Source organism: Denticeps clupeoides, chromosome 10, assembly GCF_900700375.1.
Source record: "Denticeps clupeoides chromosome 10, fDenClu1.1, whole genome shotgun sequence".
Lineage (NCBI taxonomy): Eukaryota > Metazoa > Chordata > Actinopteri > Clupeiformes > Denticipitidae > Denticeps > Denticeps clupeoides.
Window position 1 is genome coordinate 10,780,460 of NC_041716.1, and position 23,738 is coordinate 10,804,197.

At 44.1% G+C, this 23,738-nt stretch overlaps 1 protein-coding gene across 1 annotated transcript in view; it reads right to left on the reverse strand.

Annotated features, from left to right (window-relative positions):
* The window catches only part of itga5 (integrin, alpha 5 (fibronectin receptor, alpha polypeptide)), a 33,959-nt gene extending 11,579 nt beyond the window's left edge, over positions 1 to 22,380 (reverse strand). Inside the window, exons 1-19 of the mRNA XM_028994212.1 lie at positions 22,086 to 22,380; positions 13,035 to 13,165; positions 10,160 to 10,260; positions 9,277 to 9,400; positions 9,135 to 9,196; positions 8,998 to 9,043; positions 8,424 to 8,555; positions 8,228 to 8,272; positions 8,096 to 8,139; positions 7,301 to 7,357; positions 6,868 to 6,920; positions 6,561 to 6,769; positions 6,266 to 6,457; positions 5,880 to 5,925; positions 5,534 to 5,647; positions 4,389 to 4,444; positions 3,722 to 3,873; positions 3,366 to 3,503; positions 79 to 146 (exon numbers count right to left, since the gene is read on the reverse strand). Of these exons, the coding sequence (XP_028850045.1) occupies positions 79 to 146; positions 3,366 to 3,503; positions 3,722 to 3,873; positions 4,389 to 4,444; positions 5,534 to 5,647; positions 5,880 to 5,925; positions 6,266 to 6,457; positions 6,561 to 6,769; positions 6,868 to 6,920; positions 7,301 to 7,357; positions 8,096 to 8,139; positions 8,228 to 8,272; positions 8,424 to 8,555; positions 8,998 to 9,043; positions 9,135 to 9,196; positions 9,277 to 9,400; positions 10,160 to 10,260; positions 13,035 to 13,165; positions 22,086 to 22,237 (1,922 nt within the window). The 5' untranslated portion in view covers positions 22,238 to 22,380. The remainder of the gene's footprint in view (positions 1 to 78; positions 147 to 3,365; positions 3,504 to 3,721; positions 3,874 to 4,388; positions 4,445 to 5,533; positions 5,648 to 5,879; positions 5,926 to 6,265; positions 6,458 to 6,560; positions 6,770 to 6,867; positions 6,921 to 7,300; positions 7,358 to 8,095; positions 8,140 to 8,227; positions 8,273 to 8,423; positions 8,556 to 8,997; positions 9,044 to 9,134; positions 9,197 to 9,276; positions 9,401 to 10,159; positions 10,261 to 13,034; positions 13,166 to 22,085) is intronic.
* Positions 22,381 to 23,738: the final 1,358 nt, after the last annotated feature.

The following is a 23,738-nucleotide window of genomic DNA, read 5'->3' on the forward strand; positions in this document are numbered from 1 at the left end:
TGTCATCATTATTTTAAATGATCTCCATCAGGCAGATGCCTCCCCACAGTATACAGGTTGTTGAGAGGGGAGACTCACCCCTGCACCGACAACTTCAGGTCAGGGACACAAATGTTATCCTCGCCACAGTCCAGCAAGATCTGAGCCTGGAAAGAGAAGAGGAGACAATGAGATTTAATGCTGGAACAGCGTTTTTTCAGAAATGGAATACATATCATAAGCACATAATCCCCCAAACACATATTTACTCCCATAGTAAACAATGACTGATTATGAATATCAGTAGCTTTTAAAATATATAGTTTGTTAGCCAGTAATGCAAATATACAACTCTGGATTTCTGGTTTTAAATTCATTTTGTCTGTACTTGTTTGTTCATAAAACTGAATCAAATGCTCAAACAGACGCTTCAGTGCTCGGTGCACACCAGTCGCTGAACGTTCATGCTAAACACTGATGAGTGTACTATACCGCACGCGTGTGTGTGTGTGTGTGTGTGCGCGTGTGTGTGATCTGCCACTGTGTCCACAAAGCCAACAGCGCCGGCCATGGGCAGCCAGCAGCCACATCACAGCAGGCCTGTGGGCAACCGCACACTTACCACACGTGACGCCACCCAACACACCACGACACACACTCTGTACACAGGCATCAGAAGCAGGGATATAAAGGATGTCGAGGCTGAGCAAGAACATTTGAATCAGCAAAGTACTTATTAAAAATAAATAAATATGGTGAAAATTGCTTCCGTGTGCGATTACAACACCGTGGGACGCTGATGCCAATGACAGTGCGGATAAGAAATAGAAAGGGAGATTAGAAAGGGTGCGGCCATCCTCCCTGTAATTAAGATGCTCGGGAGCTCTAATTAGGCAAGCGGAGGGAGGCACTCGCTCAGGCCGTGAACTGGCCCGCCCGCAGCCTTTCACACAGGGCCGTAAACATAAACAAGCAGCACATATGGCGCGCCACACATCACATCTGCCTCTGTGCAACGAAAATTACAAACAAATTCAAAAAGTCCCAGTGATATTACAGCAGATCAGTCATTTCCAAAAATGGATAACTTTATGGTTAGGGGATGGACCTTAAAATACATAAACGTGAATAAAAACACCACATCATAGAAATGTTCATAAAATCTATTCTAAAATCTAATTAGAATTTTCTAAATTAGTATAATGAGCACTAACTGAAAGCCCTAAACTGATCACATCAAAGTCAATAATAATGGAGCTAAACTATTTGAAAAATTTAGTATTGATTTTTATATCAATTAGCACTGGTATAGTCACTTAAATTCCATTTACATTTACCAGACACCCTCATCCAGAGTGACTTACAATCAGTAGTTACAGGGACTGCCCCCCCCCCCAAGCAACTTAGGGTTAAGTGTCTTGCTCAGGGACACAATGGTAGTAAGTGGGATTTGAACCTGGGTCTTCTGGTTCATAGGCGACTACCACCCTATTAGTAGCAAAAAATTTCAGTTTTGCATCTGCTGGTAAAATAAATTTCTTTTGTTATTTGTCTAGTTCTTTATTCATTTTTGAATCTACTTCTCAGTTTATTTATTCACTTCTTTATGTAGTATATATATATATATATATATATATGTGTGTGTGTGTGTGTGTGTGTGTGTGTGGTGTTCTGATAAATATAAAAATACATACACATTATTAACTTAAAAAAATAATTTTTAAATTCCTGTGATTGTTTTTTTTCTACCCTGTAGTATTAAAAATAGTATTGAGTATCATCCTTGGTATCAGTATCAAAATGTAGTAGTAATCTACTGTGGAGTAATCTTTTGCGCATTTATCTCACTCCGTTGACCTGTATTAGAACACATGTGTGGCATGTACCCCATGCAAGACCCCACACAGTTCAACTGACAGCCTCTCCACCACAGTTTACACTGGGGGGAGCGCCTCCATCTCGCAGGTTGTACGCAGTGACTTTTAAACTATAAACCTCCTGGAATGTTATAGGCCACCCTTGCTCCACCCACTTGCTTTAACAGATGGTTTCATATGTGCAGTGAAAGTAGCAGTGACCCCCAGAAACAGTGAGCCGCCACATCCAACGCACAGCAGCGAGTAACCAGTTCAGAGGGATTTTTATGAAGGGGACTTGAGGAAACTACGGGGACACCCCCTTTTTCTTTCCCAAAAATCTTCCAGTCCTGCGGTTTGTGCTGCTTACACGTGGTGCAGAGCCCAGCTGAACACGACCCAGACAGGATTCATATCACAGACTGCTGATGAGGGGAAAAAAGGAGCAAAAGGCAAACAAATGCAAACCAGATGGCACATGGCCTGCACCGCCCCACCCATGGCATCACTGAGTGTGCTTAGTAGCACTGAGCAATGTGATTAATAACCCAACATATATATATTTAACATAATTTACAATGTTAAAGCTTCATGTTAAGACAAATTCTGGAAAAGAATAATTTTAGGACTGCATATTGCATTTTAATGAAATAGACAGAATATTTGAATACACAATCCTATTCTAGGTTCTCACAGCCTCTCCCTTTGTCTACGTTTACATTTATGGCATTTATGTGGCCTTGTGGTTTACAATCAGTAGCTACAGGGACAGTCCCCCTGGAGACATTCAGGGTTAAGTGTCGTGTTTGGGGTACAATGGTAGTGGGTTGGGTTTTAAGCTGTGACTGTCTACTACCACCCTGCAATGGTGCATAGTATAAAGGAGATACAGAATCCTACAACACATGGCAGAGATTATGCTCTTTAACTGGGATAATTAGGGGAGCTTGCAATGAAAGTTTCTTGAAAGGAACACAAGCGTGTTTACTTTGGAAAAGAGCAGAATTACTGAACAGTTCCTTCATTTACAGCCTTGTCATGCAACTGCATAGGCACTTTTAGCCAATAGCAGATCTGTCAAGAGCAAAAACTTACTGTCCTATCAAATAGCAGGATATAGATAATAAAATAATCACATGTAAAAAAAAGAATGGCTAGACATTTGACAATTGAACAGACCTATTGTTAAACACACTGACACACATACACCTGTACAGTGTCAGCACAGTTCAACATTTTGCCTGTCTAAAACGAGTCTCCAGGCCTTCTGGAAAATATCCCAGTCACGTGAAGGGGCTGCAGGAAGACTACTGCTCTATCTTGAAGAGGAATAGGGGTGTCTGCTTAAAATCACTGTGACCCATTTTACATAAGCTTTGCATTAGACCATTTCTAAGCTGTTTACCATGGAGCATTGCAGTAAATCTGAGCATTGCAGAAAGAAGAATAATAGAGTTTTTATAGAACCAGCATTTCCCCAAAAACTCATGTTAAAGCAACAGCATTTAATAGCCCATCACACAGACATACCTTCTGCTCAAGGAATTCAGTGGTCTGGTAGTTGAGGATGGGCCTCAACCCATGGGTATCGGTGGCCGCCTGCGGATCCAGGCTGAAGTTCAGGGCCACATAGATGGGTGACAACTTGTCCCGGAACTCCTTCTCATCCTATGAACATTTCAGGAGAAAGAGAGCTGCTGAGAACATTTCTGCACAAGACATATGGCCCCCAACAGCATCCAAGTGTCCTCGATCGGACATACTCTTGTTTGGCAGCAGCTCCTCTGCACCCCTGAACAGAGCCAAGACTCTTTGAGTGCATTCAAACCAAAATACCTAATAAGTCACACTGTCCCAATTAAATGGTAGCAATGCGAGGGACTGACCCGTAAGTAAATCTTGGTTTCGTGGCAGACCCTTGCACCATTGGGGACCTTCACATTTCTTTGCAGAGTGGGCTGCTGGGAATCGACAAATAGAGTCCTCCTCACAGCTCCCTTCTGCTTCAGACGGTCCAGCTGAACTTCCACATGGAACTCTGGGGCAGGTATAAATGCAAACACAACAGCCATTAGAAACACACAAAAAGCATAATGGGTTTACACTCCTGTGATGTCTTTGCCACATCTTACTGCCAGTAAGTAAGTGTGTGTGTGTGTGTGTGTGTGTGCCAGGTATCTCTAATGAGCAACAGGATTAATCATGCTGCAAGAAACCATACACCCTTCCTTCACAAGTTTAAACACGTGGCATGCACAACACTCTGAGCTAAAGATGGGTTTAATCAGGAACAATTGTGTTGAATGAACACAATGTACCATTGGGGTTAATATTTATTATTATTATTTTATAATGGGTTTTGTATAGGGTAAGCTAAATTGAACAGAACTAAAGCCACATGTAGACCACAATTGCTGCAGTGTATGCAGACAAAAACGTAAAACACAAATCATGACAATGACATTATAACATTAACAATAATTAACATGGCTGGGTCTCAGTAACTACAGAAACAGACAAGAAAATCACTGGTCCAGATTTCCATTGGCTCACCTAGGTTGTCTGGAACATACTTCCCATTGGCAGAGAGACAGACACTGAGGTTTACACTGTTGGAGAAAGGACCAGATAGCAAAGAGACATGAGGGGAATTCATGGAAGCAGAATTAAATAGCAGGACTGCATCCAGATACAGTCCATTTTATCACACACACACACACACACACACACAGTTTTCTGTTTTGGCAGCATGTGTTTGGCGCATGTCATCGCTGTCCTATAAGATTTCTGCAATAACCCAGCAAGATGAAAGCTGTGACTGCGTAGTTGTGTAACTGATCACCCAGGGTCAGCACAGTGGCATCTCAGGCTCTCACTCATCAGCATCTGAGGAGGCCTCCTCCACTAACCAGACTCCCACAACATCAAGCTCTAAAAAAGCCCCCTAGCCCATATCACGAAAATCCCAAATCCCAGAACGGTGCTCCATGTCCAAAAACCTAGAACATATTCTTCATAACATAACATGCTCCCTTATTTGTTCTGCACGTTCCGCTCTGTGTGAGTGTGTGTGTATGTGTATGTGTGTGTGCTGCTCTGTGTGTGCTGATGCTTCCCAGCTGTGTTCCACCGCTAAACAATATTCCCATTCACAGCAACTACTAGTGTTCAACCCCCTCCCCACCCCCCTCAGTCTCTCAGCAACACAACATAACCAACACACATCTGTGTGCAAGGGTTTCCTGAACAGATCCGAACAGATGAGTGCAGAAAGTAGACATGAGCGCCCGCTGTCTGAATCGCAATCGCTGCTTCCTGTCCCACACCAGATGAAGGCGTTCAGTAGGATGCATGTTTCAAACACACCGTGACAGTGGAGAAAGTGCATTTCATGCCTTATTGTTTTTTCCCAGGGTGGTAGCATTTTTCTCCACTCAGCTGAAACTTGCATTTGAGTTTTTATACCAAAACCACAGCACTAACTAGCAGCATTGTATTTCATCTTTGGCTGCTTGCTTCTCAGTGTTGCTAATGCAGCAATGCCAGGCATTCTAATTTCCTGTTTGGGTGGCACTCAGGATCTAGGCGTCAACACTCGACTTTCGCAGACAAAGGAGGCCTGAGGCGACAGACAAAACACTCAGCAAATGGGGTTTCCCCCTGATGAGACGGAGCAATGGGTGTGATTTGGCACTCACCAGGACACAGCCATGGTCTCGTTCCCTTTGCTCAGGAGACAGTGCTTCTCCTCTGGGTTAATCATGGCTGGGTAGACTGAGAGGGAGGCACTGGTGTTGACGATAGGCCGAGACCTGTGACCAAGAGACAAATTTTCACCATTTAGTTAATACATCTGAAAAAATGCAGCACTTTTTAGCTGGTATTAACTTTTATTAACAGTATTAACAGTAAGCTGGTGAAACTTGTTGGTCCACAAGTTTAACCAGGTGAAAGTGACCATGCTGTTTTTTTGTTTTGTTTTTTAACAGTGACACAAAATAAAATTAACAAATAAATGCACTAACCAATATATGTGGTGCTCACCTGTACAGAATTGCCTTGTCAACACCAAACGCTCCAACAATGAGATCTGTTCAGGAAAAAGAATGCAGATGTGTTTGAAAGAATGTCAAATCAGACATTCAACCATTGGTTCTGTAGGGCAGGGTTCAACTATGCACATAAAAATCCAAATCCAGGCCTTGTTTACAGTATGCCCCATCTAGCTACCATTCTGAATGGACATAGAGGCTTCACATCTGAATCTCAGGTAGAAGGCTAGAAAATCTAAGGAACAGAGACCTTGGATGCCATGAGTTGAAGGCCCTAAGTATTCCTATTTTCACACTGCACTCTGTTAGCTGTTCCAAAAGTACTGAACATGCCACCATTTTCAAAAAGTTAATGAATATTATAAAAGAACAGCATACCTGGGTAGCCATTCCGATCAAGATCCTGACTCCCTCGCATTGTGAACCCGAAGCTGGAAGGAAGCATGCCAGATGCCCACTGGCCAGTGATCACCTGAGAAGGCTTGTCCCTAACTCCACCAGAGAAGCCATTATAAATGAGGACCAATCCTTGCTTGTCCTCTCCACCAAATGGACAGCTCACAGCCACATCTGAAGGTGACATATGACATAATTAATAGTCAAGGCACTGGAAATAGCAGATAAAAAGGACAAGAAGCCGAGACTAGGAACAAACAATATTTTTCCTTCTCACCGTTGAAGCCATCCAGATTGAGGTCCCCTAAAGGCGCAATGGAGCTGCCAAAGCGGCCAAACACCTGGGTCCCAGTCAGGTGAGGCAACTGAGGCTGCAAGTCCAGCAGCCCCTTTTGCAAGTATAAATACACCCGACCCATCTCCTCTAGACGTCCATCAGTGTCACGCAACATAAACATGGGAGCACCCACCAGCAAGTCAGTCAGCCTGAGGACCGACACATACAGCTGAAAATCATGAAGGAAGTACCACCACACACCAAGCTTGCATAATTTAAAACACACTGGAAGTAGATAGTCACCCACCCATCGTTGTTGACATCCATGGTGGCCACAGAATACCCAAAATACGAGCCCATCTGGAAAACAAAAATGGCTCAATGTGATTCCCACTAAATAAATGTTTATTCAAGCAGATTTGCTGCAATGCAAATAGGAAGGAGGCTGTTGTAGAGCCAGTGCAACATTCCCAGACTCTAAAGGTAAGCAGATAAAGCCCCTTGTTTGAATCGACCGAAGAAATACAAATCATGTGGCAACAGAGAAAACAAAAATGATTTCCATTCGCAGAGCCATGTCGCTTATTTGTGAAAACCGCCTCTGTCTTTGGCTAAATTAATAGAACTTTACAGCACACCGCATTAAGCAACATATCAGTTAACAGAACCTTGTAAATTAAATATTAAAATCAACATTGCATTGTAATCTGTGTTCAAACATTGAAATTGAAAGGACCAACCTGTTCACCAGTCAAACTCGCAATTTCTGCCAGATCTGTGCCATTTAGGATAGACACCTGAGAGGATAAATAAGTGAAGTGATTGAGATACACTGCAGCACATCACATGGTGACAATGAAATGTGTCCTCTGTATTTAACATCCTTAGTGAGCAGTGGGGACGGAGCTTTGCTCAGTGGCACCTCAGCAGATAGGGATTTGAACCGGCAAGCTTCTGATTATGGGGGCACTTCCTTGACCACTAAGCCACCACTGCCCAAGTATAATAATCCGGAATAAAAAAATTTAAAAAAAGGTTCTTACGAAAAACACAGTACAAAATCATTGAATTTTAACTCAAGTACAAGTATAGTACAAGTCTATGTGCCAAAGTGGGGAAATAATTTTATCTTCCGTAGTTAATTCACACACAAGACCTAAAAACAGGGATTGTTGCCTTGAGTAGAAGGAACATTCCCATGGTTTGTGGCATGCCCAAAAGTTTTCTGCCAACTTCCTTTTCCCCAGTACATACACACTTCCCTTTCCCTTCCCAGCTCACACTGTTAGACATTTAGGCACATTCATCTCTGATGATTTCATACAGCAGAGACTACTTTAAGAAAGTCACAAATCAATGTTGTTCTGAACCTTCTTGGGTTACCTAAATAACCTTGTTTCATAATACTAAGTTACTAAATGCTGACATTTAATTGGGAAATCAGCAAATCTCTCAAAAATAAAAGATCAGATAATCAGCTCTTCAGTGCAGAATCTCTCATCAGAAGAGCAAAATATTCATTTAAGGCTCCTCACCAAGCCATGCAGTCTGGCTCCTTTTGGGATGCCGGCCACAAAATCTGACAAGTAGAAGGAATAGAGAAGAGATATTAGTTCGGAACATTCAGTGAAGTGAACACATACGGTTTTTGTGAGTGTGTGAACTACCTTCCACATCATCTTTGCTGAATTCTCCTACTGTGACTGAATAACCTACCAAAATGAACAATGAATGTCAACATTTCACATCTTAACATCTGTAAGTCTGTGCTAAGGTGTCAGAAAAATCAAGGACAAAATATTCACAGTTTCATCATAAGAAACCAAGATAACCTTTAATCCATAATGGGGCAATACATCTTACCCTTGTAAGTGTCATCATGGTAAATGTTACGGATATTCGCCCTGGTCTGCTTTTCTCCTCTTACAAAAGAAAGGAAGTAACCAGGATAAAACGCCTTGATGATCTCCTCCTTTACTGCTGTGATGACCTGGCCTAACATGCAAACAAAAAAAGGAAATCTTGGCAAATAAAACTTGACAAAAGAAAAAACACATAATGGGTTAACTAGAGATCCAGGGTAGCCAGAAACACCAGAAAAAAAACAAACAGCTGCTGCTTGTGAGGTTCCAATACATCTACACATGGGAAGAAATGTGGAGAACACAACACATGAAATGTAAATTGTAAATACGAGAGAATAACCTAAAGACTATTTCATATTCATCTTTTGATGCCATATACATATACTTTTATGCACAATGAATAAAGAGTACTATTATATATGCTTTAAAATGTCATTATTGAGTATGTGTAGTCCAATTTAGCTGCACTGTTACCAAAAGGTAATCAAATTTTATTTCCATTTTTTTTACCAATATAAAACAAAGATGCTGGACATAAAACACTGTGGTCAGTGTGTTTAAGGGTCTCTAACCTTGCCAGAAAAAACTTCCTGGTCCTCCCAACACAACCTTTCCATCCTGAAAGAGAACATGGAAAATAATAAAAAATGAACAACCCCACTGACAATAAGCCGCATCTTTACACCCAGTAATTTATCGGCTTCTCTACCTTTGTGAAATCAGCACTGAAACCCCCTTGGCAATATCCTTGACCTGGTCTTCCAAAGAATTCTAGAAAACACCAATAAAGTTAGATCTACTGACACTGATGACATCATTGTCTTAATACTCAATAGAATAGAAAATGATACCTGTTCGGCATGGGGCGTATTCCACAAACTTGGAAAAGTTTCCAACCGACAGGTAGCAGGTTCCTGTTGTATCAGCTCGAGGAATGTCCTCCTTAGTTCTCCAGGAATAGAGAGGGGCACAGGCCTGAGCGAGAGAGAGTGTATGTGAGGGGAAACTGTTTAGATAACAGTCATTACAGTAACAAACCACAGCACAGCTGAGAGACCCTGGGAGAGGTCGGGCTAACAGCTGGGGCTACGTAACCGTGAAGGAAAAATCCACGTCAGGCCCCACATCAGCCCTCGGAGCTGCAGCACCTGGGCTTTGATGTCAGAGCAATCTAGGGGGGGGGGTTCACAAACCGGCTCATTACCAAAGAATCAAGCAGGTCTTCAGAGATGCGCCCCAATACTCTACAGCCCTCCCTGACAAAACTTTACCCCCCCTCACAAAAAGTACAGTTGAGGAAACAGCAGATGTTGTCTGAGGGTGGTGCTCATAAGTGCAGCGAACCATGGAGGCTCTTTTCAGGATATCCACAGACTGAGATCAGGAACATTTGGATGCCACACAGACACCTTGAACACAAATTGTCAGACAGAGTTCATAGATTTTTTGATGTAACCCAAGTAATCAAATTAGATTTCAGCAGAATCGGTCCACCCACAACCCAATTAGAGTAATGTCTCTGCACAGGTCAAATTAGTTAACAACCTTCAGAACGTCAGAAAAGTGCAACATACCACGTATTACAAATTTAAATATAACAGAAAATTTAAGCAGAGTTGGCCACAGTTGAATCCAGACATGCAGCACAATTCCTGCACCTCAGTCTAGACAAGCAGTCTGAAATGAAACTCCCCTAGTACGACACATCTACGGAGCTCATCAACTTGGTCTTACCAGGATTGTGTCGCCGTGGGAACGCACTGTGGCTCCGAACCACTGATGGGACTTGAACTCTGCTTGGTGGTCTGTGTCGTTAAGTCTGACTGGCCGGTCACCTGAAAAAAAGAAGAAAGAATTCAAAATCAATAGTCTTAATCTTCTTAAGGAATTAGATTTGTGAGACAGCAATTAGCACCGCTGCAGATCATGAAGAATAAAAAACCTGAAGCGTGGCAGTCAGCTTGGTCAAACCACCCAGAGAGGAAAAAGCCTTCCAAAAAGGGTCAGGGGTCATTCGGTAAAGTTAGATGACCTATCTACCCAAAGAGCAACCACAACAATCCCATTGACCCCCAAGACATGTTTGGCCAGCTGGTTGCCATGACGCCAGATCCTTGACATTTAAGAGCCGTGAGTCTAAGACAGATGGCTATCATACTCAAACTAAACATGGCCTCTTGGCCGGGGCAGGTCACAACACCTGTGTGGCCAGAAACAAAAACTGGGGTCACCAAAAAGATGGACAATTTAAAACGTAAGCTCTTCTCAGAGCTCAGAACAGCAGAGGGACGCTTCACTCTTTTCACCTTCAACGTGTTGAAATTATATTTCCATGTGATGCCACGAATGCTAAAGCCAAACTGAAACTGGTCCAAAGCCCTCCTGCCAGAATTGCAAGCACACCCCTCCAGTCCCTGTCGAACAATCACTCCTTAAAAAGATATCTTGAATTGCACCACAATTACCATCGTGATGCAACACAGGCTGGACACAGTGGGGATGTGGAGAGGGAGAGCACACAGCCCAGCCAGGGCTCCACGGCTGCAGGGGAGAAAAAAAAAAAAAAAAAAGTGGTGGGGCCCAGAGGTGGGTCCAAGGAAAACACCATTTCTGGCTTTTTTCACTGCCGGCTATCAATCAGCACACACAGTGCATTGCTATATACACACACACACACACTTTTCCTTCTCTTGCACTGCCCACAAATCCCACCCTCCTTGTTTTGCCCTCCTCTCTCAGTGAGTGTTCATCCCCCGGTTGAGAATATATGGGGATTAGGACCTTCTAATAACATTAGAGGGGATCAGCCTCACCATTCAGGTTCACTCTTCCCTGCCAAAGAAAAGAAGCCCATGATGCTTATGGACAAACAAAGATCTGAAGACATCATGATGTGAGGCCAGAGGCACAGCGAGCCATTCACAGCCTTCAACGACGGAGAGGAAAAAAAGGTTAAGATCTGTTCTTCAAAATGAATGTCAACCTGCACCTGAATAACAGGAAGAGTAAAGAGAGTCTGCTTGGTGAGGAACTCTTGGCTGTTTTCTCACTTGAGTAATCCAAGGACTTCGCTGAAGCACTGGCATTTCTGCGGATCGGTTCACAGCCCAACTGGCATCGGTGCAGGTTCCACGTGACCGTCTCTGGTTCACTGGTGATTAACATTATTTCAACTATGTCGGCCTGACGTTAGTATCTATGAGAAGCAGTCTTCATTTCTTCTTTTTCTCTAATCCAACACCAGACAGCATGAAGGACGAACCTCTCCCTCCAAACCCACATCCCATGGGAGTTCTGGAGTTGGAGGAAGGGGGGCTCACGTTCTGGAGCAAGCCTGTATGTTGGCTTTCAACTGCGATGGAACAGATCCATTAGTGAGCGATCTAGATTTGGACCCCTCCTCCCTATCGCCAAGACAAATGGCTGAATTCAGTCATCACATCAGAAGGCCCCAGGGACACAGAGGATCAGATTGTCTTCCTGCTCCTCACCCATACTCTAGTCTTTCTCTCTCACTCCTCCTGTCCCCTCACCGCTTATCTCGAAGGAAGAGGAAATGGTTTGATTACTTTGGGAGCTGATGAAGAGGTGATCTCAGTTAGTGCGAAAGTGGTGAAGTGGGTCAGAGCTCCTGCCTCCACTTAAATGTTCTAGTTTCAGTTGTACAAAAAAAATAAATTAATAAAAATCAGATTTGAAACTCCCCGGCCAAGTGCAACGAAAAGCCACTTACTTATATGCTTATAGAAATATTTCTGCTTAAGTAACATGGCAAAGCGAACATTGGAAAAGGGTTAACCCTAGTCATTCAGAGTTAGCCTAATGAAGGTATATTTTCCACTTAGGGTAATGAAAATTAGATCTAGAATTGATTTAAAACTGAGTATTGACAGATGAATAAAGGGGGATTTTCATCAGATTATCTGGCAAGTGTCAATCAAATGCGCGTGTGTCTGTGTGTTGGGAGAGAGAGAGAGAAAAAGATTTTAAAGAATGAAGCAAGGGCTGTCATCATGTACACAGTCCTCAATTTTCTATCTGAATTAGGGCCTTACAAAACACAGAAACCAGCACACAAAGTCCAACTCCACAGGCTCCTGCCACTTTAAACCGGTACGCACTACCTCTGCAGAACGCCATCCTCATATCTCGTCTTCCATCGACCCCGTGACCCACCCATCACCGGAACAAAAGGTGAAAGGCAGTGATTTAAAGCCGTGCCGTGGCCGACAGGAAGCACAGGTACGGGCAGGACATTTGTGTCTATTGACAAAGAAGATTTCCGGGCAAGAATGTGGTAAGGAGGATCATCATATAATCCCTTCAGATAAGCCTGAGAGCAGCAGTGTTATCAGTTCGCCATCAAGATTGCTTGGAGGATAGGTTTTTCTCCTCCACAGTGAATTAAAAATAGAGGTCTTTGCCAAATTTCTAAATGCATGAATTAATTAATGAATGCATGTATCAGTTAGTTGGAACTTGTTTCAGTTTTTTTAATTATTTAACTTTTAATTATTTTAAGTTTATATGATTGAATGGTTTCATTGTAGGTCCCCATCACACAGCATTTTCTACAGATTTTTATTCTTTGTTTGAATGTTGGCCTTACCTTCACTGTCAAAAGCTATGCTGTGACAGTTTGCCTGGTTGAGGCTCCAGGGACAGTAGAAGACCGAGCCGCCCTCGGTGATGTTCGTCTGGCTGGTGTTGGCCTTCGGCGCGCCGACCAATACACTGACACTTTATGAAGGGAAAAATGGGAGAGAGAAAATGACTCAACGCAAAAGGAGAATCAAAAATGAAAGTACATAAAATTTAACTAATTTAACTAACATACACACAACAAAAGCAGGTCCCAAGTCCAAGGTCAATGAGAAAACAAGAGCAAAGAGTGGATAAGTGGAGTCACTGCTGTTTCCACAGCTGTGAGGCCCTCTTGTGTGTGCACACGCACACACACACACACACACACACACACACACACACACACACACACAAAACAAAACAAAGCTGATCCAAATGTAAAATTAGGATGAACACGCAAACATGTATTCTGATCTCTCATATCCTGACATGTTTCAGACACAATAAGATGGCCAGTCTGGTCAGTCCTCCAGTGGGGGATTTAAAAAAATAAATAAATAAATACATTGTCCTTTAGTCCTCAAGCAGCCAAACTCTCAAGCATCTCTGGCTCCCACTGGCTTCTCAAGAGACCTTACCTCTACCCCCACCCAGCCCTCCATTCTTAAACTGCTGTAATCTGTGTCTAATTTTCCAAGACGGCACAGACGGGTACCGTACAGCTATGACCTCACTGTCTGCAAAATTGCCATCATCTCCTTCCCGTCATTAGAGACGCTCCGCTGACCCGGTCCGGTAGAACGGGGGGTGGGAAGAGAGAGAAGGAACAGGGCATTGAGGGCATCTTCAGGGAGCAAAGGGGGGTTAATGCTCAGGAAGAGTACACCCTTTCCTGCCCCCACCGAATCACCCAGTGAGCTGTAGCAGGTGTTTACTTTACGCTAGTTATATTTGGTCTTCATCCCCCCCACCCCATACACCGCTTCACGTGGGGTATTTAGGGAAGTAACAGTTGTTGGAAACGCACCACACCAAAGCACAACAGAATATTTACACGCCGTTCAGCCAAATAAACAAAAAGCAAACTTGTGTGATTTTAAAATGGTTTGACCTCCACCACACATCTGAAGACAGAGTAAATAACCAGGAGGGTGGTAGTAGCCTAGTGGGTAACACACTCGCCTATGAACCAGAAGGTGTGACTCAGACAAGGTCACATCACTTCATTTCTTCATGGTCCAGTTCCAAGGCTAAATGACCAGCATTAAGGTCTCCAGCAAACGACGCTGTTCAGGGCATTTTACAATTAAGCATTAATGAGCTCAATAATAGCACACCATGTTATGTGAACCAGTGTGTCATTTCCACTTCAATATTTTGTCAAAATGTTTTGAGAGACAGTTGGCGGCGCGGCTCAGTTCTGACCTGCAACGGGGAAGAAACGGTGCGTAGAGAAAGGCTGCCGGCACAAGACAGGAAGAGCATGAGATGGAGGGATAGAACAGCGGACTATATGAGTCACAAGAGCTTAATACGTGTTTCTGTGAATCAGCCGGACCACCACAGGAGTGAACCACCCCAATGTAGCCAGCACGTGAGTGTGTGTGTGTGTGTGTGTGTGTGTGTGTACAGACAATCCCAGAGGTGCTGCTATTCTCTAGCTGTAATGCAGATCCCAGAGAAACCCTCGTCACGGATTCCCAAAATGTCTCCTTGGGAATCTCCACGGGATTGTTGGTGTCTTGTGAATTCACTCACATTTTTTTTCCCCCCATTTTCCAAAACGAGCTACACAAAACAGGCAACTTTGGTTCACAGGAAGCCAGACACTTCGTCTGGAAAACTGCAACGTCAGCAGGGTTCGCTTGAGGCGAGACTTCCAATATCTCGAGTGCTTAAACAGTGGCCAGGGGCTCATCACAGCAGCAGGCTCTCCAGCTCCAGGAAAGCCACACACATACATGCGCACACTCGCAATTTGGCTGAGCACTTTTACATCAGTATACAGTTACTCACGAGCAACAATTTTTCCTGTGCTGTGAAAAAGGAGGACTGAAAGGATTGGACAGGAAACCAAATAAAAGCTAAATGCTTTCATCAGTATAATAGATAGCGTTGTGTCTCCTACCTCAAACACACACACACACACACACAAAAACATAGCCGCAACACCTTGATAGTGATCTTAAGGAATTGTAAATAAGGTGCAATTAGCATGTAATGGGGTTCTTATCCGAGCGGAATCAGAATGGCTTTAACGGCCTCCTCTGCCTGCTTTAAGCGAGAGTCTACCATTAGCATGTGATAAGGGCTTGATTGCAGTTGGACCAAATTCTCAGCAACTTTTGCATAATTTAACAAGTGGCCTGTCCTCCTAGATGGAGATGAAGCTGAAGGCTCATCCCGTGCCCGGTTAAAGCCATGTAAGGTCATAAGCTGCCTAGCGACAGCGTCCTTGTCACGTAACATGAAGTTTGAATGGCAACAGAAAAACATTTTATTGACTGTTAATCGAATAATGGTTATTGGCACATAAAATATAGAGATCACAGATAAGATCAACATCGCTGAAAGCTACCTTGCACAATAATAAACCAAGACTCTATAAATACAAGTGTTTTTTTTTGCACAGCATGTACTTTTATAATGATATAACCAGAACCATGAATTACCACAAAAAAAAAAAAAGTATTTAATACTACAAAGTATGTTAACATAAATATAGCACATCATCTTTTAGGTGCCCTGTACTGATATACGCATATGCATACTACTTTGTTTCTAACTCTAAATCAAAGGTCATGGGTCATGGACCCCTTCTGAGAGACTGTCTCTTCCGCCGGGGTCATGAGTCTGAACATGAGACTAACAGCAATTTGAACAACGGATGGTACAAACCAGCTTTTCCATTGATCTTGATGCACGATCCCATCAGCCCCAGCATCACGCAGTCCAGTAGAAATGAAAGCACAGGCATTTAACCTACAACTAAGGTTCGTTAGCAGTGTGAGCACACTCACAAACCCCTTGGGAAAGAGAAATTGTCTAACAGCTCTGTTGTCGCTGCGAGGGTTTGGTGTTAATGAAGCACATGAATTAAGGCAGCACAAGTCAAGAGTTTGCTGAAGGGCACTGTGGAACAGGAAGAGTTAAGCCTTTGCGAAAACACGCCTGTATGAGGCTTCACTAATCAGGGAGGAAATTAAAACGATAATGGGCTCCAAGTGTACCACAGCCTCTGCGTTTATGAGAAGTTGGTGACAGAAATTGCTGATGCGACAGTGTCAGCGCATCTCTTGTGGTTCTGGTAATGAAACGCCATTGCCCCTCCCCTTTACATCCAAAACACATTCTTTCACTTGCTCCACATTTAATTGTCTCCAAGCTACATAGCGAAGGTCTATTGAACTCTACTGCAATTGCAGTCTGTCTAAAACGGTGTGGTGGGGGGCACAGAAATCACGTTTTTCACCTCAACATGCCAGCAGAAGGACAGCGCCACCAACATCTGTGGTCGTAAAAAAAAACCCCAAAAAACAGCTGTAATAGGAAGGCGCAGGCGCTTCGTGAAAAGGAAACATGGCCCGGAGGCTCAGCAGCCTGAGCCCAGATCCCAGAAACATGATTACATCATGATCCATGTATTCTGTCTGTCTACACCAGAATGTCAGTCACCACCTGCTCTAAATGGTGTGTGTGTGTGTGTGAGTGTGATGCACAAGTTGACAACACTTTAAAATAAAGCACATTTAGCAGTCCTCCTTCAACACAGTCAAGTTTGTGACTCATCAGGTTTCATATAAGCAGACAGGACCAGGGACCTTCCTGCCTGAAAAAGATTCACCACATGTTGTGCTAAAGACACATTTGATAAAATCTTTTAGATGTTAATTTATTAAACCATTTAAGCATGTGTGATTCAAATAGAGTGAGAACACACACAAACTAACTGGACAGGACACAGGCAAATTGAATTGCTGTAATGTGTATCCTGTGATTTAAACTCAACCCTAACAGGGCCTTCCTGCAATTGAAATCTGGCAACTTCTCCAATGGCTGCAATGCTTCTTGAAAAAGGTCAAATACTCCATGAAAAGCAGAAAGCTTTGGGCAAAGAGGAACTTACGTATGCATCAAACAAATGAGTGAATTATGAGTTGTAAAAAAGGAGAATGGGAGTATTTTACTCTATTAGAACAGGCTGTGTTACATCGGCTACGACAATCAGCAGAACAGTTACAATTGAAGCACTTTTGAATTCAGAAACCAGACCATAGAACTAGCCTATATTAACATATAATTCAAATGAGAGGGATTTAAGACTCTCATACAAAAAAAAAGTGAGAAATGGAGCACTCTGAAAATAGAACAGAAGTCGTTCCATTGGATGAATCACAGGCATGGCTACAGAAAGAAAATAAAAACCTTCTTTATGTGTTTGGACTTGCAAAGTCTAAGGTTGTGTGTGGGGGATTGCCTGGGGATCGTGTTGAAATCCTCACACACATCCATACCCACTGATGTCTGTATCACACACACACACACACACACACACACACACGCACACAGACAGAAGGGGGGATTTTAACTAACCACAAAAACATTTCCTCCCTGAGGAAGTCCACTGCAACAGAAGGACTGTACAGTGGACCAGGTGCTGCAGGTTCTGGCCAAGGAATGAACAGTGTTCATGACTCTTCAATCCAATCACAAACAGTCTGCCGTTTGTGGACATGCTCATTGGTATCGCTAGAAAAGAAAATGTCCAATTTACAATTAAACGTCTGGATTTAAATCAACACTGGTACTTTCCCAGTGGGTACATAATAGCAACAAATGTTCTTAGAACAGACATATCCCCACAGATCAAACTGCACCAGTACTAGGTCCTTTGGGACAGAATTTTTGCTTTACCCCACTTGAACCAACTTCCTGTGGTATTGATGACAGCAATAAAACCCCCAGTGGTGTCATTTTGGCTCCACAACGGCTTCACACGTGGTAAGGTGACAATTTAAAACTACCTTATTCCGACTACATAAACACACGGAGGTTCTTAGGACCCTAAAATTGCCCCGCGCCAAATTGTAGGCCCCAGCCCCCGAACAGCAGTGGCAATTCGCACCACCGCAAATCTCCGTAAGAACGCGTGGTGGAGTTGAGTGGACCGTTTACACCTTTGTTCAGGCTCTCTCTCCTGCCTTCACCCCAGCCCCCAAAGAGCATGGATTTTAAGAGGTTTGCTTCTAGGAAACCCAGGTCACCGATCTGCTAACCCTGTTACCCTGCGGTCTAGGAGGTGTACATTCTTAGCCATGGGCTCAATTTTTGATGCTGAAGGGGAAAAACGAACCATGCAGACATGCTGATATGAATCTACGCAAGTGCCTCATCAACAATGGTCCACTATACTCCAGAGTTGTGACTTCAGGGCAGTCTGACACAGGCCGGAGCCAAATCAGGTCTTTTTCCACTGGGGACCACACATACAGGCATCTATTATAAATTCGACCCATTTTAACAGGCAGTAAAATCCCAACAACCCTCCAAGCTGAAACTTAGTGGTCTTGACGGCCTGTCCAATGAGGTCCTTGTCTGATGGCTCAAGCCAAGAAAGGAGCCCCAAAAACTGATGACCAGGCTGGGGAAACATGAAAATAAACACTGAATGTGTCGCATGGGAAGTTTCTCCAGGTGAAGAACAGTAGAACCTTTTCTGCCGCTATACAGAGGGCTCCATTGTCCAGAACCAATGGAAAGCACCCATCAACTTGTGAAGGGGAAGTGGATGAAGAATCGCTTGGCAGACAGGGTGTGTGTAGATCCATGCACACACTACTGCCCCAAAAAGGTCCATAAACGGCTCCACGCAGAGAGAGACATAATCAAAAACAATAAATGCCGCCAAGCAATGAGCAAGGGAGCAAGACGAAAACATAGACAGAAGCTAAACAGGTCCATCTTTAGCCACGACAGAAACGGCCTAGCGTCTGGGGTAAATATTGGTTTAGCCATAACCTGCTGTAAGTGGGTAACTTTAGGGGATTCGTGGGACAAGAATGAGGATGACTTCACTCGTCTCAGCTATAGGTGAGGTCATAGGAAAGAAGTCCCTTTATAAACGGTAGAGAGGAAAGGCCTGGTTTCTGCTGGTAGGGATACAAGGATGTGACCGGATTCAAAACAAGCTATAAAATTGGGTTTTAAATGTATTCTCTTTTTTTATATATATATATATATATATATATGGACACACACACACACACACACACACACACACAAAACCTGAAATAATATCAGAGACCCAACAGTTTGAGAACCAAGATCATATAAATCCTGCAGAACGTCACTGGACTGGAACAGAGCCCTGCACTTTGGATGTGGATGAACGTGGAATGGGAAACTGTCTGGTGTGTTGGGGTATGTTCTTCATTTTGACGCTTCATACTCGGCCATGTTGGGACGCCGCTGCCCTCTTTACTGACTCCCATCACTTTCTCTTCATCTCCCTCTTGCAAAATCAGGATCATAAATAATCTTTCTTCTGAATGCTGCTGACAAGACCATGCAGGGCTCATGAACTTTGTCCTCGGGCGGTATTCCGTGGTGGTTCTTTTCATTTCTCCATTGCCTAATTCTATTTGGAAGAGGGGAGACGGGCAAGTGACCCCTCACTCTCATTCACACACACACACACACACACACACACACAAACAAAGATATCGGAACATCTATATTCTTGAGTGTCTAGGATAAAGAGGAGGATTCTGGAGTGTGTGATTCTGCACGTATCGCCTTCACCATCTTTATCGGTCTTGAGTGAGCGTGAGAAAGGAACCTTCTGCTTGAAAATGAAAGCCTCAAACCTGAACCAGGATTGTTCACCAGCTTTGTGTGTCAGTAGGTTTTTTTTCCCTCTTACCCTGGACCAAATATTAATTTTTTGGTAAAAAAAAATAATGACGTGGAAAAATTTCTGCACCTGGCACTCAACCGTCAAACATCTTCTCTACAGGCATCTGGCAGCGCCGTCGGTTTCATCATTCCAGCCAGTGGAAAACCCTGAGCTAGTCGTTTTATGGACTTGGGAGTTTTAACGTGAGGTGTTTGCAGTGAATTCGGCTTTCCTCCTGTCTGGACCTCAGGTCTCCCCAAACGCAGCCCTGGATCTCAAACTCCTGTGTGACGTCCCAGCTGTTAAAAGTTCAGATGAAGTCATCACGGAGCGAAAGGAACGAGCTCTGTGACTTCATCCCTCATCAGAGGCCGAGGCAGACTGTGTGGAGGGAGCGGGGGGATGGGGCTCTGGTGGGGCGGGCAAGCGGGGCGCCGATCATACCATGTGGAATTACATTAGCAGATTGATGGAGGGCCGGCGAGACTTACAACGCAGTCTGAGGTGGAGTCGGTCTTAAATCACTGAAAGTTTCCCCACAGCCCCATTCACCAGCAAAAAAAAAAAAAAAAAAAGACATCAGCCAGCAAAAAAAAAAGAAGATATAAAGTAGCAGGAAAGAGAGACAAAAGTAGTGTTGAAAAACTGAACCCCGCTTCAGCCCACTCAGCTCAAAGCCCCAGACAAGTCCCAGCAGACGCAAAACACAGCCAAGACAGAGCGTCTAGCCGGTAGCTGGGGTCCTAAAAACTGGGCAGGGTCCGCCCATCAGCGTGGACCAGCGACACGCAGCCGCTGGTGAGACTTACGAGATTTATGAAGTCTCAACGTTTTGGTCAGTTTACAACTCATGCTGTTCGAGCGGCAAGGACAAGAGACAAAAGAGCATTGTCTGGTCTGGCAACCATGCATCTTTAGGGTCTATTGTGCTCAACGGTCACCTGATACAGTCCACAGGGCCGACTCGCTCTATTAAAGCACCTATGGTCTCTAATGAGAAAGAGAGTAATAATAAAGTGCCGTAGTTGACCCGAGCCTTTAACCAGGTCACAGGCACGCGCCGCCAGGCCCCAGGGAGACGACGCACCGGCAATTATGGACGATTACAGGGGGGAAAGCATCAGGCCGACATTACAGTCGACTGTGTCATTCCTGCCTTAGCTCACCTACTAAATATGGCTCCATTACCGGGCAGGGCACTAGGACATGCGTGACACATTAGACGGTGTTGAGAAGCAGCAGGTTGAGGTCAGAGAAGAAAAGCAGAGCACAATGCTAAGCGAGAGAGAGAGAGAGACCTAAAATGTATGGCATTTATCAGACGATCTTATCCAGAGCGACTTACAGCCAGTAGTTACAGAGACAGTCCCCCTGGAGACACTCTGGTTTAAGTGTCTTGCTCAGGGACACACCGGTAGTAAGTGGGGTTTGATCCCGGGTCATTGTGATCCAATTCATAGGTGAGTGTGGCTACTACTACTACACATCTATGCAAAACATGCTTTCATGTCAGCTTTTTATTAAGACATCACAATTCCAAACACCGCCATGACAGTCATTGGGACATCCCTGGCCCAGCTAGATCTACGGCCAAATAACAGCCAATCCTGCTGGTTCTAAGCATCTCCCCCCATACCACAGGCTTTTGTGATCTCACACACACCACACACACTCAGTATTCACTGAACTTACAAAAAAAAAAAAAAAAAAAAAGACCCTGTACATAAAGGTATAATAATTGCTGAGAATGGGGAAAATCGGCCAGACAGACCGGGAGGAAGTGCGCGCGTCACGTGACCTCGTTTCCGAAGACCAGGCGCACTTGGGATCATTTTTTTTTTAAAAACACGGCGCAGCACCCGCTACGAAGGAAAAAGATGCACGTCCACCATGAATGAAAACCCATACAGTCTCCTGCCACAGAGCGGGAACTTTTATTCTCAGATAAAACCGCGGCGCTATACACGCCGTTATCGTTAAGTTTGAACCGGTCTCGAAAATGATTACAGTGTAAAAAGTGACAGAAAGAAAAGCGGCATTTCACTACAACTAAAAAGTTTTTGACGTCCAGTCCTGTCAGTGATTTGGAAAAAGTGTCCCACTTTGATTTGACAACTGGGTTTTAAAAAAAAGTAATTGTTGACATTTTGATAGCTAAAAAAAAAAAAAAAAAAACCTCACCTCGTGGTATTGGCCAGATAAAAGTCCACGGCGTATCCGAAGTAGCTGCCCTCCGGGCCGCAGTACACGGTGGGGTTCTCCACGTCCAGATTGAAGGCGGCGCACGAACGCAACACGGCCGCGAGAGAAAGCCAGAGATGGGTCACCGCCATCCTCGAGCGGCGGTGGAGGTCGCGGTGGGCGTGCGGGTGGGTGGGTGGCTGGCTGGGGTCGCTGCTCGGTCTCCGTCTCCGGCGTAAAGCCGCCGCCGCCGCCGCTCCTCTCACAAGCTCCGCAGCGTCTCGAGCCGCGCGCCCCCGCCGCTCGCGCTTAATTGAGGGAGATTGGGGGCGGGGCCGGGATAACTTCGCCTGGCGTGGGGGGCGGGGCCTGCGATTCACAAACGGGAGAGGAATCCCCGCCCCCGTCCCGCGCCGTCCCGTGTTTGGGTTTTCGCGTCTCCTCCTCCGTCGGTACGTCTTGCCAGAAGAATGCAGAAATTAGAAGAAAAATCCCGAATGCATCAAAGAGCTTTAAGAGACGCCAACAGACCACATCTGGGATGGGTTTCTGATGCAAACGAGACAAACTATCTGACAAACGTATTAGTTTGACAGAGATGTACCAATGCCGAATGTCAGCATCCCAAGGCGCCCACTAATCCCCATATGTAGAGAAAAATCCGACTGAATCAACATTGACAGAATGTTGGATGTTCGACTGTTGTTTATTTGACATGCATTGCATTTTATCCAGAGTGATGTACAATCAGTAGTTACAGTGACAGTCTCCCTGGAGCAACTCAGGGGTAAGTGTGACGCTCAGGGCCACAATGGTAGTAAGTGGTTATAAGTGAGCCTGTGACTTTGCAGTCTTCTTGTTCATTGGCGAGTGTGCCACCAACTACGGCTACTACCAAAAACTACCAATTCCGAAAACACTGCAAGTCTAATGATCACAATTTTACAACGAAACAGTACGTTTTGCAATCTGTACACTGTAGGGTGAGCTGGTGAAGGAAAAAGTAACGACTCAAGAAGGAAAAAATGCAATTCTGCAGAGGCACAAAACCGTCCATTAACCATAAACAAGCGAATGAACTGCAGAAAGTGCACCTTTCACACACACCGTGATTTGGTACCTGTGTGGCATCTTTGTCGAGTAAACTGTCCGAACTGGTGTAAATATTAACCCTGGGCAGTTAGACAGTTGTGTCTAATGCCAGGCCGAATAAATTGAATCACCGTTCGCTATGTCACAGCCACTTTTTACTGATGCCACGCCTGTCATTTCCGTGAAAAGGCTTTTAAATATCATGCAATAATACAGCTATAACACATCTTTAATTAGGTCTGCAATGTTGTTATGGCAATTAATGAACATAACTGGACACACAGGACAACATCAGAATCAACAGAACTCAGTAGACATGTAAGTCACTATTGTACTGGGTGTAAAATTGAGTGAGGTTTAATAAGAAATGCTGAGAATTTTAGCCCTTTGTCATGGAAAATCACCTTTGCCCACGATCTCTTGTGTGTCATTCATTTTGAATCAGAAAAAAATGAAAGTAACAAGCAAAACACATTTAGCAAAATGTGTTATTACTTGCTTACATGGTTATTTTTAAACTGAACAGAAAAAATTCTCCCAGTAGGCAACTGATCTTGGGTC